The 16719-nt window shown below is 49.5% G+C and overlaps 1 protein-coding gene across 1 annotated transcript; it reads right to left on the minus strand.

Annotated features, from left to right (window-relative positions):
* Positions 1 to 404: 404 nt before the first annotated feature.
* On the minus strand, positions 405 to 14728 carry LOC105683696. Its single transcript, XM_012396464.2, has 4 exons — positions 13109 to 14728; positions 9811 to 10029; positions 8672 to 8967; positions 405 to 1114 (listed from the first exon to the last, which is right to left on the minus strand). The coding sequence occupies exons 1-4, from the start codon at positions 13872 to 13874 to the stop codon at positions 872 to 874; spliced, it is 1524 nt and encodes a 507-aa protein (XP_012251887.2). The 5' UTR covers positions 13875 to 14728; the 3' UTR covers positions 405 to 871.
* Between the last annotated feature and the right edge of the window lie 1991 nt (positions 14729 to 16719).

Below are 16719 nucleotides of genomic sequence, written 5' to 3' on the forward strand. Positions count from 1 at the left end.
TCGAATCCGGAGATGGAAAAGAACGTCGTCAACTGTCGGTCGTTGAATCGCGACGGAAGAATTATCCCCACCGGATATTCAGACCTCGCATCCACCGGGGTAGTTTTCGGGTTCCGCGCGTATCGCCTACCGGTGAAACCGCGTCGGTAAAAGTCTGAACCGTCGGTAAATTGCCGGGGGCGAATCATCCCCCATTGGAAATTTACCCCGAGTCGATTCGGGGGCAGCCGGTCCGCTCGGTGCGACGAATGGAATTTTCGGAATACGATTTCCTTCTGATTCGGGAAGCGATCGACTCTATCGTCCGTTTTTTAGACGGATTTCTTTGGATTTTGCCCCAGAAAGGTGAGGAACGAATTTCAATCGGCAACGGCGATCGGCAGGTGACCTCGTGTTCGGTAGATATATTTTTATTTCGTTATATTACATGGAATTATTATAATATATCACGAGTAATAGTTTTACATTTGGTTGTTGATTCATTGTTATTTGTCATAATTTTTATCTTAGACATCGTTAATGCTAAATTTACATAGTTACGTTTCTTACGATATAATTTAGAAGACCTTTAGTGAGATAATACATTCAGTGCTAATTACAATATAATACATCGTTTTGGTTTTTTTTTTTCCATTTATTTTCTTCTTCTTTATCTTCATAAATTTAATTATAGGAATACTTTTTCACTTTGGTGTTTCATTTGTTCAATCTCTTTCACTTTTCGAATAGACTTTTGTTAAAAACCGTTCGCCGCAACAGCGGGGGATTTCGAGGGGATAAAAAGTGCGGGGGAACGCACTTCATTCGCGCGTCGTTTTAATCGTTTCCCCCGTTCAAATAAAGACGCTTTCGAAAAATCGAGGAGATCTTATCACGTGACGTTGATCTCCTCGTCGTCCTCGTTGTCCGTGTGATCGTCCGGCCTCTGGGGACTCGTGAGAGGACTCGCGTCGCTCAGGTCAAGCCTCGGCCTGTCGCCATCGGCATCGCTCAAGTCCGGATTGGGGTTGTTCTTGTTAGGTAAGGTCTGTTCGCGGGAACCTCCGGCTGCCAAAAGTTCGCGTTCCTTGCTGTTCCTCCATTTCATGCGGCGATTCTGGAACCAGATTTTCACCTGTAACGAGAAGAGGAATACGTGTGAAAAATTACGATACATTTCCATGTATACTCGGCAAAATCCCCAAATTTCTACGTTCCGGTACAGCGAATCCGCGATTGTTTCAAGCGATCCCCGTCGGGACGATCCCCTTCGCCCGGACTAACAAATCTCCGGGCAAAACGGAACAAATCTCCGGGTGTAAATGGAGTTAAACGGTCCCCGCAGAGATCCGATTTCATCGAACGTATGTTTTCCCCATCCGGAGCGTGGAACCACCATCGCCGTATCATCCACCCTCGTATCCAATTAGATGTCTATTCCACAGACGTTTCTCTCTACCCCTAAACGTCCCTCCCTCCCTACATCTCTCTCCCTCTCTCTCTCTCTCTCTAACTTCGGTTACTTTTTCTCTCCCTTATTCTTCCCCGATTCGTGAACGGCAAACTACCCCTAATCGGTGGGTGCGCTACGCAGTCTCTGTCCGAGCTAACCACCCTTATTTCAAACGCTAAAGACCGTGGAGAGGCGAACGTTACACGTATACCTCTATACGTGGTGTACGTTACGAGAAGCCAGTGAACGGGCAAACGTCAAATGCACGCTTCTCGCAACCCCTCGATGTACACATATGCTGATTCCCGCGTGTTACACAGAGGACGCACAGGAGGTGTACACGGGCGAAAACTACACCACCTTACGTCCTCGTCTAATTACGCTGAAAAATTCTTTCGCCACCCGATACGCGCTGATTAATTTCGATCCGCAGTCCGAACAGCCGTTTTGTACCAGCAATTTTCGCTCACATACCGCACAACGTGTGTACGCGCGCGACTCCAAAAACTCGAATCGAGCAAACATTGTCGCGCTGAAGCGAATGCGGTTGACATCGTGCCGCCCTCCCCGTTTTGTATCCTCCGCAGGGACACGTCTCGCCGGTTCCTACGATTACGCGGAGGTGCGATGTCACAACCCTCCCGCCGGCGTTTCATCGTGGCGTTCACACCGCGCCTGAAAACGCCTCAGGTAATTGGTTGTTCGCACCAGACACCGACGTCGACTTATATATATACTTACACGGCTGGCACGCGTTTACGCGGCCTCTCTACCGTTCACGGAACCGTGTAATATTCGTTTCACCTTCTCGCCTAATTGTTTTTCCTTGGCGGAATAAACCCTCGCGGAAATAAGTATGGGAATATAATTCACCGCGCGATATCTCGGATTCCCTCGGATTACCGGAACCTGATCTTCCTCCCCGTCCCTTGCATACGTCCCGCGCGTATCTCCGCCCATTTTTCCGCCGCGTTATTGAAACCCGAAGGTACCCTACGTGTTTTTTGAATTCAGACGTATCCAGCACAAATATCCATAGAACGCGGCCACCAACACTACGGAGGAGAGTAACGTAGAGGTTCGGGGTAATTCCGTGTGAACGGGACCTTATTTTAAGTTCCTTCGCTTCTTTTTGTGTCTACTGAAACGGCAGTGATTGATTGTCCCGTCAGTAGCAGGCAGGCAGGCAGGCAGGCGGGCAGGCGGGCAGGCAGGCAGGGAACGTACGGGGGCTGTAGCCGTAAAGCGACGGCTGAGGGACTCTGCCGAACTGTTGCGGAACGTCGGGAGGTTGTAGGCCCATGCCATCCCTACGTTTGTTGTATTTACGGAAAGCAGGGGAACCCCCTCGCGAAACCCCGCGGGACCCCGCGACCGACCCGGATCAAGCTTCTCGGCGAGCTTGGATCGCGACAGCGTCGGCTGCGCCTGTCTGCCGCAGCTACTGCGCGATCCGACTTCGCCCCGAGAACGAACGTACTTGCAAAATTTTATACATTCCGAGTCGAAGGAAGCCGGATCCGCGTTTTCCACGCGAGACGGCGGTGTCCTCCTCCTCCTCGCTGGCTTTTGTTCGCCGCCTCCGGAGACTCGCGACAAGCTCTGGGAGGGTCGTGCGAGTAGAAGAACGACAAAAGCCAATAAGGGCTCGATGGTCAGCCGTCCCCGTCGCGATTTATGGAACGAGGACGGCGGGATTTAATCCGGGCGACGGTTGATTAACGTCGAGTGTCAAAGGCTGTCACTGTTTCGAGGGAATTATGACAAGGGGAGGAGAGAAGAACCGGCGCCTTCTGCGGCACTTCTTCTTCCTCCGCTGAAGGAGGGCTTGTATCCCGCGAAAGCAAAGTATTCGTTTCAATCACGTTCGATATCCTTTGAAAATAAGACTCCGACCGCATATCGCTGAGTTCCCTAAAGTTTGGCACGTCTTTGTGAAATTTGAAAAAATAATATCGCGATTCCTTCGAAGAAGAGAGGGGGAGGGAGGGAGAGAAACCAGACGCGCCTCTCGCCTACGGAATATCCAGCAAGTAATACGGGTTTAAGCAGCGATAAAGTTTTCATGATCGGAGGTATTCGACCGTAGCTCAGACCTCGGGCGCGGGGGGGGAGGGGGGTGGCGATATTTTTGATATAAGGGAGGTAAGGGCGCCCCTTATTTCCCTTAAAGACTATAAGGTACGGGTATTAGGTATAATAATAATCATAATAACACCTGGAATCCCTTATAGAGTGAGTGAGCGGGTAATCGTTAAACGATTGGCTACAGCCTCGACTCTCGTTCCTCTCTCTCTCCCTCTCTCTCCCTCTCTCTCTCTCTCTACGCTCACGATATTCCCGCAGGCAGGCTCCGTTTAACTCCCCTGACTCTTTACTCTCTCGCTCGCTCTCTCTTCCCCATCTCCATCCCCATCCCCATCTTCATCCCCGTCCCCGGTCCCCATCCCCTTGACGGTCGCGTCGGTGGCGGCGCCATCTGGTGTAGTTTAATAAAAGACGATCGATTATGACGTCGGCTTCAGAACTACCCCCTCGACGGAAGTTACCGGAGCCGTAGAGGAGCCCATCGGAGAGGGACGAACGACCGGGAGGAAGGCGAGAGAGGAAGAGGAACAGAAGACGGAGGGAGGGATCAAACGTAAAAACTCCGACCAACCCCCGTGTGGGTGCGTGCGATGCGGGGGGGGGGGGGGAGGGATGAGGGACGGTGAGGGGCCGGTGAGGGGTGGGTGGTGAGGGGGTGTTTGATGTATGGAAGGAATTCAGAATTCACATGTTAATACGGAAAAGGGGCCTCTCCCCATTTATTATTATTATAATATCCGTGCGGACCTGTCCGCTGGTGTGCGTGCGATGTTGCCTTGGATGTATATGTATATATACATGCGAGGCACGTGAAATGGTTGCGCTGCCCCATTCACGGGCGTACGTACATCTACCGCCGTACGTATTACACGCTCCTCTCGCATACCCGCACATCGCCGGGCGTGTTCGCTACTCGATGAAATCGCAGAAGAAGGTATTGACATTTTCATCACGAAAAGCGACTCCGAACCAACCGCCATCCCCCCTCCCCCTAACCCCCGCGCAACCCCCGATAACTGCATGAACATCGCCGAGAAGTGGATTACGGGTACGTAGGAGGGTGGGGGTGGGGGTTGGGGAAATATATATCCCTCTTGATAGAAGAAGAAAAAATAAAAAAAAAAAAAATAAGCGGGATGTTAATCGCGAAAAATATTTCGCTTTTTTTCGGGAAGCGCGTAACGAAACAATATTAGAAGAAAAAAGGGATGTTGGTCGCGTACGGGTGATCAGTCGCTCCGCTCCTAGGCCTAATGGGATAGTTGGCAGCATCTGTCCGCTCGGCAATGGAAAAGATTAATACATCTTGCGGGGCGCGGAGGGAGGGGGGTGGGTGGGGGGGATTATTAAAGTTTATCCACCGAGGAGGAATCTGTACACGTGTGTGTAGAAACGCGCGCGGGTTTCATGTACGTACGCGAGTGTACGTAGGTATTGTATATTCATGGTTTCTTAGCGGACGCCTCCAAGAACGGCGGCGTATCGCAAAGTTAAATCCATAATGCATGAACGGCCGAGGCTTAAACTCGGAAGATATTGCACGCCGTTAAATTCATGTTATTCCCCGCGTAAGAGGCATCCTTCGCTTTTTAATATCAACGCCGCTTGGGATCGCGATCTAAATTTTTTTCCCCCTTTTTTCGTTCCTTCGAATTTTTTCGAGTCTCGGAAAATTTTTGGCCCTCCGGACTCTCCTCGGAGGAGAAGGAGGAGGACTGGACTCCGGGGCGTAACATAATAATTCTTCGTTATTCTCACGTCGCCGATAGAAATAAAACGGGAAAGGAAAACCCCCTTCCGGGCGAAACCGAGGTCCCTACGACTAATGGGAACAAATTGAGTTGACTGATGGAATCCGGGAAACTCTATATCGCTCCGAGAGCCGGCCAACTTAATGGGCGATCCGTCAGATTTTCGATCCTGGGAACGCGCAATCTGTGTTTGCACAGATCCCACAGGATTCGCGACTCCTCGAAGCGTTCCGCCACAAATTTACCGAAACCCTCGTCCGAAGGACGCAACTCGATATATCCGTTTGTTTTAGTTACCGTGAAACACGCTGAAAGGATATTATATATTTTTTCCACCGTTCCTTCCGAAGTGACTTCGAAAGTTCGGTACAAAATTTCCGCGAAGCTTCTCGAAGTACTCGGATTCTAACCCTTCGGTGTGTACAGGTGTACAGGGCTCAGGCACGAACGTACGTTGCCTTCGCGACAAAAGATGCAGAGTTTCTCGCTGCAAAAGGTTCGAGGACATTTAAATGGCAGAACTTTCTATTAACTTTGTACTTTTGTCCCTTAAGTGGGTTGTCAGCGACACGCCTGCACGCGATCTATTATTACCGCAACCCCTTCTAATCCCTCGAATATCCGAGATGCGCCACCTCAGTTCGGGGAAGAACGAAGGGAGGAAGGTAGGAGGAGGAAAAAACCGCTCTCGAGATAATGAAATTAAAAGATTGAGCCGGGAAACAGCTGGAACCGGCTCATTGTTGGAAAGAAGAGAAGAGAAAAAAATTTAGGACCTCGAAACCCCGAGTGATTTCTGAACACCACTTTTTGCCGTAAAACTTGAACTTCGCGCGTCCCGCGAGATCGTTGCGGGATTTTGAGAAATATTTTTTTGTTTTTTTTTTTCTCGTTTTCGCAAATTTTCCGGCGTGGGAAGATTTAATCACCGAGCGATCCGATTGGACGAGGGGCGGGTATCTCGAGGATCGAGTAAAGAAGTAGGTACGTATATTACACGGGGGAAATTTGGAAAGTGGTGCCGAAAGAGAAGCAAAATATAATCCAAAGCACTCGAGCCTCCTGGATTTAATTTTGGGCGGAGCGAGCGGCTGCTGGGATTAAAAAAATTAAGACACCGGCGTGATCTTGACAACCTGCCATTTCCCCTGAAGATTCAACGGAGCCGAATAAGGGTGGCTGCGGGCGACTGTCGACTCGGATTATTAAAAAGATAACGAGCCCCGAGGCTTTATAATTTTTCATTCGCTTTCAAGAAGCCTTAGGACTCTTCAATTAACTTCGGTATTCAACTAGACGACCTGCACCCGGACCTTCCCGGCGACGAATAATAATTCATAATTCGAATTCACGAGCCAACTAATTCACCGTACCTCAATGTACATAGCCAACGTGTATGTATGTATATAGCCGCGGTACGCGTCACATAATTGAATTAATCATCTCGCAATCTCTGCAAAAAAAAAAAAAAAAAGAAGAAAAAAATATATATATAATTCGCGAATATTTTCGCGGTTATCAATTGTACCAGTCGAGTAGTTTGAATAGAATCGTACGCATCGCCGATCGACGGGATTCTATACGATTTGGTAATACCATGAAAAGTTTGGATCCAGGGCGGGGGGTGGGTTGGGGGTGGGTGGTGTATTTTAATAATAAATCTTCTCTCGCGGTTTACGAGGGTAGAGCGGAATAAGTGACGTCGAGATGAGAGGAGGTGTACCGGATTGAGGATGGGTCCACAACCACCGTCGCACTAATTACTTTACTTAGCCGCCGCCTCCTCCGCACCGGCGTCTTCGCCCGAGCCGAAAACATCCCTCCGCGTGCGATCCCCCCTCGGGTAACCCGTAAACCGTGAAGCTCAAAGCCGAGGCATGCGCCACCTTGCATCGTCCGCAAAGTACACAAACTACCGAGAGGGCCCCCCCCCCCCATTCATTATTACGAAAATTATCATTATTAATGTTGCTCTTATTATTATTTGAACCGTCATCGTATACGATCATTGTTATTATAACCATCGTACCGCGGTGTCGAACAGGATTCCTTAATTAAATCAGAAGCTAGATTCGCCGAGCGAACGAGCGATCGAATATGAAATATGTACACCTCTTCGCGCGTACCTCATGCTCCGGGATAAGTGTATCCAGCAATAAATTCACGCGAATTAAACCCCCAGATGACGCCCCGCGATTCGTATAGTTTTTTCCAAAATACACCCCTCAAACGCGATTGGACGGTCTGCGCAAAAAAACTGAATGCAGAATACGCGCGGTCGACGGTCGTCCACGCGAGGTATGGTTATCAATTTCGAGAGTCCCAGTTTTCCGCCGTACACACACACATGTGTATAAGAAGACGGTAAAGCGGGTATTCCCGTCGTTGGAGCGAACCCGAGCTTGCGTTTTCTCTCGCATAAAAGCAACGACGGAATGCCGTCGAGTACGCCGCGACCAATGGCGGCAAAGGCATGGCGCTCGAGGTGTGAATTATACATGAGGATATCTCCAGCCACCGTACCCCTCTCTCATTTTCGCACCCTCCACCCTTCTCCTCCTCCTCCTCCTCCTCTGTTCCCCTTCGCTCCTCCGCCTTACACACTCTATCCCTCAGATTTAGCGGTTGCCCGATATCTCGCGGTGCTACGAATCTATTAGAGCTTTCGTCCACCTCATACCCCGATAAGCTTCTTTCCTTCCGCGTCGAGGAATTCGAGTGCAGAAAAATGCTCGAACGACCTTCTTTTCGCTCCCTCCGATCCTTCCCGCGATTCGATATGGAATGGAACGAGATTTCGTCCCCGTGAAAATATCCGATGAAACACCGAGCACCGCGCATTGCATCGCATGGCGCGTTAGCGGCGATACGGATTTTCGTTTCCAGCCCAACTAACGAATCGACGCGTACCTCGATTAAGCCCGACCCCGGGGTGGTTCACCTACCCTCGCTACTGTGGAAACTGCGAACACCTACGTTCGCGTACGTAGTTAACGGTACCAACGACGACCCGCACGCGGGACACTTCGGCTGCGCGAATTCCTACGGGAGAAGCTGTTATATACGTGTGTTCGTTATACGGCGCGTACACACACGTACGAGCCTACAGGTTTCCGAATCGCGGATCGAGCGGAGAAGAGAGGAGAGGAGAGGAGAGGTAGCGGCATTAGTCTCCGTCAATCCGTTGAATGGAGTTGAGCGGAGTTTAGCTCGCACTTCGTTAACCAGACAATTAGTGCCCTAATAAGGTCGTTAGGCGTCCTACTGTAGTGAGCTATATTTCAGTGTGCACGGCTCCGTTACCGTTGTTATCCTAAGACTCCGATTTCTCGGAGGAGTCGAACGCGTTAACGAAACATAGCGACGCGATCTCAACGATCCGAAGGGTTGAAAGTCTGACCTGAGAATCCTTGAGGCCGAGTTTTTCCGCCAGTTTCTTGCGGTCCGGTTTACTGATGTACTTCTGCAGCTGGAACCTCTTCTCGAGTCCGCGACGTTGCAAGTCGGAAAATACGGCTCTCCTCATCATGCCGCGACGCGGTTTACCCCGTGCGCTGCTGGCCCATGGAAAACCTCCTGCCAAGCCGCCGAGGCCCATACTAGCCAGACCGAGGGTGCCCTGCATCGCCCCTGGAAAACCCCCGGCGCCGGTTCCCGGTGCCCCGGGGTGATGGCCACCCGCCCCCGGAGTTGCGACTGAAACAGAATGATTTTGTTTTTTTTCTATTCTCAGGTCGATTACCACCGTCCCCAACGTCGTCGTCGTCGTCGTCGTCGTCCTCCCCCCCCACGATATAATCTACCCCGCTGATATCGTCATTGATAATATCAACTGCACGCACTTGTTGCATGCGTGAATTTCGCATTTAGCTGCGGCACGGCGCCGGTGTAGGCGGAACATTGCAGTGGTGCACTTCAACATGCACTTCATGTCGGACACGCACCGTACCTATGTATATATATATATATGCGAGTTTGTCGGAAATCTGCGCGATGATGGGTAGATAGGTAGGTAGGTATAAACGTGCTATCGACGCACACGCGAACGTTTCCACGTATCGCGGAATGTAGGTACGGTTTTCCCGCAAACCCATTTCAATTTCAATTGGGGATTCCTGTACGGTCGTTTTCGTCTCTCTTTTTCTGTTTTTTTTTTTTTTTTTTTTTTTTTTTACTTTCCACGCAACCGACTGAGCAGCTAATTGGTGCAGTCGATCGACCAGGCGTGAGGCTCTTCCCCGATATGCCCCTCGCGCTGTTTATTTCATAATAAAAAATACACCGCGGTGTCTCTGTACCGGCTCGTGCCAGACGCCGGCCACTTTATACGGACATCCGACGTCGCGAAATATAAAGAGACGGAATTTTATCGACGGAAACTAAGCGCAGAGCGTCCATTGATTTCAACCCCTGCGTCTACTACTTTACCTTTACCGACAGATATGTATATATATATGTATGTATATGTTTCTGCACCTCCGTTAAATACAACGAGTATCTATAGATTCGTGAATGATTAACTCGTTGAAAGTGCCTTACCGGTTAGGTAAGGTCCTCTGCAAGCCAGCAACTGATGCAGCGTGTGATGGGCGTTTGGGGGCAGCTGATGTTGGCCCGGATGATGGGCAGGGTGGGCGGGATGATGGGGATGATAGGCCGCGGGTCTGGCTATCGGTTTTGCGATGTTATACCCCGCCGAATTCTGTAGGTTGTGAAGGAAGGCCGGAATCGCTCCGGGCGGCAATCCCTGGAAGGCATCTGGAAGAAGAGATCAGACCTCGCGTTACGTTTCGACCCGTGCGCGAAGTGGCGCGTCCGCCGAGGCGAAGAATATGGGAAAAAAAAAAAATAGAAAAAATAGAAAAATAAACGTGTATGCGTATAACGAGGACGGAAATGCCGCGCTGGGCGGGTCAAAGGTCGGATCGGAGAAGCGGCAGGTTGCACAGCTATCCGACGTGTTTTTTTTGTTGAAAAAAAAAAAAAAAGCTCCAACGTTACATTTCCATATTCGTTTTTTTTTTTTTTTTTTTACGGTTGCCGTTGACGGTGACGTCCGCTTTGTAAAACGTGTACACAATACGCCCCGCGACTCGAATGATTCGCGTCGCAACGTTAAGCTAGCAATCTGCCATCGCGCTTTGTGCTCGGCGCCGTAAAATGTTATCGAATTTTTACCACGCTTCAAGTGCAACGGGTTTTGTAACGGTGCGCGCCGGTTTATCGCGACGCATTTCCGTCGTACGCGTGCAACGCGGGCGTTCCGTCGTGTTTGTATATTCCGGGTAAACGCGAGCCCCGATTCCCAAGATTTATTTCCAACGTATTACCCGAGGCGTTACGAGCGGTGAAATTTTTGGCGGAAAACTGCGACGCGGTAGACCCGCGCCTCGCGCGCTGTATAATTCAAGCTGACACCACCACCACCACCCACTCCCCCCCCGCGGTGGTTCGGGTCGGGACCCTTTTCACGGCTCCAGACATCCGCCGACGCTCGCGAGCTCCACGCCTCGACACCTTTACCGAAAGTAAATAGTTAGCCGCTTACGACGCACGTGCGCCTACCGTACACCACCACCGCCGCCACCCTCGTTTTCCCCGGAAGAACGATCGTCGCGACTCGCGATCACGGAGAACGATTTCCGATCGAATCGGATTCTCGGCCGTGCAGCGCGCGGTATGTTCTATATCGCGGAGCCATCTCGAATCAAACGATTAAACGGCACAATCGAAACAGACAATGACTCGGTAGGGAACCCCTGTACTCCGTACCCTAGTCGAATTTGATTTAATTAGCGGCGCATTATAACGGCAATTAAATTTCCCCGATACCTTGGAAGGCCGTAACTCGGTCTGAGGAACCTTCGCCTTGTTATACCACATAGAAACGAAACAGACGGTACGGGGCTTAATTCGACAATAATATGCACACGCTTTATATATATGTATATATACGGAATGCGAACGATGATTTTGTCAGTTTATACCATCCGGACGTTTAATCGCTCCGTTTTACCGTCGTCGTCTACGAGATCTTACCTGGAAACATTTGATCCCCTTTGAAAACGAGACTTATTTCTCGATACGCGAAATTGCGATATTCATCAACGAGGATTCGAAGGGATGAAAAGCAGTTTGGTTTATTATTATTGTTATTATAATAATTATTATTATTATTACGGGGTAGAAATTGTATTTTTTCTTCTCTTTTTTTTCGAAGTCTATAAATAAAAATAACACACGGGGATTTTTAGCCGCACGAGAAAGTTTCGTACCGCACACACACGTTTCGTCTGCTGCCTTGGCCCCCAGCTCAGGTCCGCGTGACAATAACGCGGCAAGGGGGTTGGGCCAGAGACTATTTTTTAATATTTTTTATCCGATCCGCCACGCCCAGCGGTCCGTAGAAAAGTGACGTGTTTGAAAATAATAAAATAATGGGGGTTTAGTCGAGGGGTTTGCTTTGCGTCGAGCGTACAATGCCCGACAATGGTCTATACAAGTTATGCCATTGTGCCGGAAGACCCCATAAAATACTCATCGCCTTTAATCGTTGTTTTCACGGCCGGCCAATGAGAGCCTAGCTTCCACAAGCTCCGACTAATAGCGGCTTAGGATCCAACAGAAACATTGAATAGAAATTATTCGTCGACCGCGCTTCAAAATTTTTACCCCATGCACGATCGGCAGCGGGATCGCCCTGTGTTGTTACAGTTGTAGCCTTTTTTTGGGGCGGCTTAACGCTCGTGGTTTTTCTTTGGGATTAGGCCCGGCGATGCTTTATATTAACTAGATACCGTTGCAGGTTTTATTCTCAATGGACTGCGGAGCGCCGCGCGGTACCCCCGTTCACATCGCTCGCGTAACGGATATCGCCTCGCGGGGTTGTCTTCGCCGTCGCGAAATTTCGCAACGAAATAAATTAATTTTTCCGGTATTTTCGCGCAGTTTCGTTGCTCTACCGTATAATTACGACTCGTTAATCCGAGTGCAGGGGGGGGGAGGGGGGGTGGGGGTGCGCGCGTGCCCATCAATTTCGTAGTTAATCCCCCACTTTTCCGTGCCAAAATCTACATTGATACGTATAATATTCGCAACATTTGAACACGACGTATATAATGAGCCGGCCGATGGATTGCGGAGTTCCGGTAGAAGGGGTTGACACGTATGCACGTGGCACCATCGATTCATATTCGCCAACCGACAAATGCATAAAATCCACCCATGTGCATTTCACCGCCGCTCGTCAACCGATATTATATATACGTATATATATAAACCGACGTTAAATTATACCGAATATTCCGACGTATTCTACAGCTCCGTTGTACAATGCGCGAGCAACTATACAAAACGCGAAATCTGTATATATATACTCCTCCCGATATCGCCAAACGCCAAAATAATGCCCCCGTTCGACGTTCGTTGAGAAAATTGTGTCGATTCGATTCTCGGCGTTATCTTCTCTCGGTTTATTTACAGTGAGAGGCAACGAGGCGGGGGACGGAGGCGAATCGTATAAGTGGCGGACCAACTGACGCGAATTCTACCCGGGTGGTTCCCGTCCCCATTTAACGTACGCAACGGGGGCGATTCGTCTTGAGGGTGTGTGGACGGGGGATTCGGGGCACGCCGACAGAAGTCTGTTCTCGACACTGATTTGTGCGCGCTCCTCTTTGTACGGATTTCTAAACGTCGCGTCGGTAGGTATACGGAGACCTCGCGGAGTGCGATTTTTTGCCGCTCGATGTTTCCATTTTACGTACACGCGATTCTTCTTTGATTTTTTTGTTTTTTTGTGTTTTCTCTCTCTCTCTCTCTCCTGAAATCTATTTACCGGGATTCGGCCGCCTGTCGTGATTGCCACCGAGTATCGCGTTCACGCTGAATTTCAGTTGCGGTTTCTCCTTCTCCTGGATGGTACGGCAACCCGTGCCCGAGCAACGGTCGTCCCCGCACGTGCAAGTCGTCTCCTCGCTGATCCTCTCCATTCTGTCGCCCTCCCTCTCGATGTGCATCCTCATCTCGTCCGACGTCCTCATCACGTTCCTCCCGATCTCGAAGCCACGCTCCATCTGTATCGACAGTCTTTCCCGCTCCTGGACACCGTTGACGTCCGTGTCGCCGGACACGCGGTCCTCCTCCATCGAGTGATTGGAATTCGACCTGTTCTCCAATCGCTCGGAGAGCCTCTCCATCACGTTGCTCAACCTGTCGATCCCTCCGTCGGTACCGTGATCGTTGTCCACGTCCATACCCGAGGCGGATCTCCTCTCCTGCTCCGTATCCTGCGACCTGTCCACCCTCTGATCCTTCAGGGACTGGCCCCGATCCCGGCAACGGTCCGGATCCGCGACGTTCGACCTTTCCGTACTCCTGCCGTGAATCCTCTCGAAATCCTGCAGGTGATCCCGTTCGACTCTCATGCTCTCGGATTCCATCCTCTCGCGCTGACGAGCCACGTAGCTCGCCAGGTTCAGAGTGAGGCTGGCGAGATCACCACCCGTACTTTTACTCTGTAGTAAATTTTCCATGAGAAACGGCGACGTCGTCATAGCGCTCTGTTGCAAGTTCTTCAGCATGGCTGCCGACGACGGGAACATCACACGCGCTAATTATCACCCTTTTCGATTTAACCGATCTTTGGTTGTTGCTTTATTTATTTATTTTTGTTTTCTTTACTTTCTAGTTTCGTCAACTTCACTGGACCCGGTCACACTGGAATTCGGGACAAACTGGATTCATCATTTTCTCAAGAATTTAAAAATGATTTCGATTTTCGACTGGGCCGTTTGTCGTTCGCTCGTGTACATTTATCACCAATAATCGGCGAACGCACGCATCGTGCAATTTTTAAACTCTCACTCGACGTTCCACACGTTTACTCGCATCCCTCGCCTGTCCGGTCACTTGCACTGATTCCAAAACAAACAAAAAAACGAGAAAAAAAACCGCGATTATACGATCAACGAACGGAGAAACGGGCTCTCGTTGCACACGAATGTGCGTTATGCGGTGAATGTTCGACGGCGTAATGTGGACTGACGTAAGCACGGGGTGGCTGAACAACGTGAGCTCCTCGTAGCTCACTCCGGAACGAAAGCCGCAAAATCGTAGGACGCTACCCCCGTACCCCGGTACCCCCTCCCGTCGCCCCGCCGCCCCCTTCGACACAACCCCCCGCCCCGAGGTGAGATAATGCAGACTGTAAGCCGGGCGATTCGGGGTTTGGCTTGCTCGGTAATGCCGTAATAAAATCATACTCCCATCAAACGGCACTGCACACCCCCTTAGAGGGGGGGAGGGACGGAAAAAGCTCGGAGATTCGCATTCCTTTACTCAACGATTGGATTTTATTTGACGAAAGCTCTTCGGCGACGGCCAATCGGGCGGCGACCTTAACCGCTACGCCGCGCCCACTTCGCGGCGTAGGGAAGGGGACGGTTGGACTTTCGGAGAAGGGGGAAAGGGGAAAGGGAGGAAACAGGGGTGGGGAACCTCTACACCCTTATCAAGTTTATTATCTACCCCCGTCTTCTGTACGAGGGGCGTTTTATGCCGCGATATTTTCTTGTACGCTCGCCCCGGAGGGAGCTTTTATTTTATCGCGTCGAAATGCATTGCCGACTAATACAAACCGGGGCACCCAGCTATACCTCGAGACGTCCTCCGTACAGAACCACCCTCCGTACATTTATAAGACGGCAAGTTGGGCTCGTATCATTTACCGTTTCGATACACGGATCAAATCAGCTTTCAATCGTCGCAACTTTCTCTCTGTTCTATATTATCGTTCACTCGAGGAATCGTTCGACTTTGCCGTAGACTCGATTCAACCCCCGAAGCTCGTGTTGCCATGTCGCTTTGAAGAAAACTAATTTTTTCAAGTTCTCAAGTAGAAAAAAGTTAACCGAAAAACTTTCGTCACGTTTCAACGTACCCGACTGTACTGTGTATATACACATTTATGTTAAACGTTTGACGAATTTCGTGTCAATGACTTCCTGGGGACGCGGAATATTCGTGTTGCCGAAAAACAAAAAATCACTCCCGTCATGTTTACAAATTGTGCCGAAGGGGGTTTCCTTCGATAAAATTTTACGGTAAGTTTACAATAAAATTTATCGGCCACTTTTCGGACACGGTTTTCGTTGTACGGAACGTTGACGTGCCACGTAGATATTTAGTATTAATATCGTAGAAGCTATTGTATAGAGAGAATAAGTGGAGTTTATACAGCGGTTATATATACATATATACACACATACGAGTAAGTAAGTAAGTTGGTTTAAGTGAAATCGCGTCTATAAGGAGGTATTTCAACTTTTTCTTAGCACTGCGGGAGCGAGTCATTCTCCCCGTAGCCTCCCTAGCAACCCTCGTCCGCGAGCCAATGGGAAACGGGGTAAGGGCCACCCCTGCGACAGGTAGTGGGGGAAATTGGCCACACCTCCAAAAACGGTAATGTTGGTACATATATATATACATATATACATATATAGCTATACCTCGTCGACGTCACGACTTATCACCCTCTCGCGATGGGGGAAAAAAATAATGAAATGAACATCGGGCGGGAATCGGGAATTATTATAAGAGCAGGCGCACGGGGCGCACCGGGATATATACCGCGGGCTGAAGTTGGTGTTCCGTTCGCTTATATAGGTATGAGGCCGCGCGTTCTGCTGCAGGATGCCAGATGGAAGAGGAATGGGTGAGGATTGTCGGAAGAGGAAAAGGTGAGGGGCGAGGGGCGAGGTAGGGGGACGCCGAGCCGAAGGGATCCATTTTATAACTGAGAGGGATAATTATTCATTCTTTTAACGAGATAAACTCTTGCCAAAGTGAAAAAGAATTTGAATCTCGATCTAATAATTTTTTTATTAGATAACCACCGCCGCGCCGCGATAAACGTGGAAAAATTTTCCAACAATTATTTATTCTCAGATTCCATGCGATCGCAGTCATCCGTGTATCTCGCAGCGATCGTCGATACCTATAGATCGATCGAGAGATCACCTGCACCGATGGATATAATTCCTCGGATTCAATAACAATTTAATAAACATATATATTATCTATAACCGATACGCTGTATATACATTTTATATCGTACAATCGCGTAATATCGTAGTATATACGTTTCTTTGTAGCCTATGGTATAACAATATTTGATGCCGCATTATCGCGATAGAAATAACTAATAAAGTTGATTTCACGCTCGATTCGACGCATTCAACGCATTCGAAGAATATGAGCTCCCCGTGTCCGCTGCTACTGCCGCTCTGATTCGTCGCTAGTTATGTATGTACGTATATACGACCTGCGAGTATATACTGCTTTACGTATTTATGTATACGTGTCCCTTTATCAATGTGTATATATGCATTATAAGAGGCATAAGGCTGGAGCGTCATGTGTTTATAACTGCCCCCTATCAGTATAATA

The sequence above is a fragment of the Athalia rosae genome, chromosome 1 (assembly GCF_917208135.1).
Source record: "Athalia rosae chromosome 1, iyAthRosa1.1, whole genome shotgun sequence".
In the NCBI taxonomy this organism is placed as follows: Eukaryota; Metazoa; Arthropoda; class Insecta; order Hymenoptera; family Athaliidae; genus Athalia; species Athalia rosae.

What these genes read in the sequence shown, in the direction of transcription:
- LOC105683696 (XM_012396464.2), bottom strand. Translation starts at nt 13,874, where the DNA reads ATGTTCCCGTCGTCGGCAGCCATGCTGAAGAACTTGCAACAGAGCGCT. An exon ending in CGACAGGCGGCCGAATCCCG is followed by an intron (nt 10,030 to 13,108) that starts GTAAATAGATTT and finishes CTCTTCTTCCAG; the next exon opens with ATGCCTTCCAGGGATTGCCG. An exon ending in TCGGCCTCAAGGATTCTCAG is followed by an intron (nt 1,115 to 8,671) that starts GTCAGACTTTCA and finishes TTCTCGTTACAG; the next exon opens with GTGAAAATCTGGTTCCAGAA.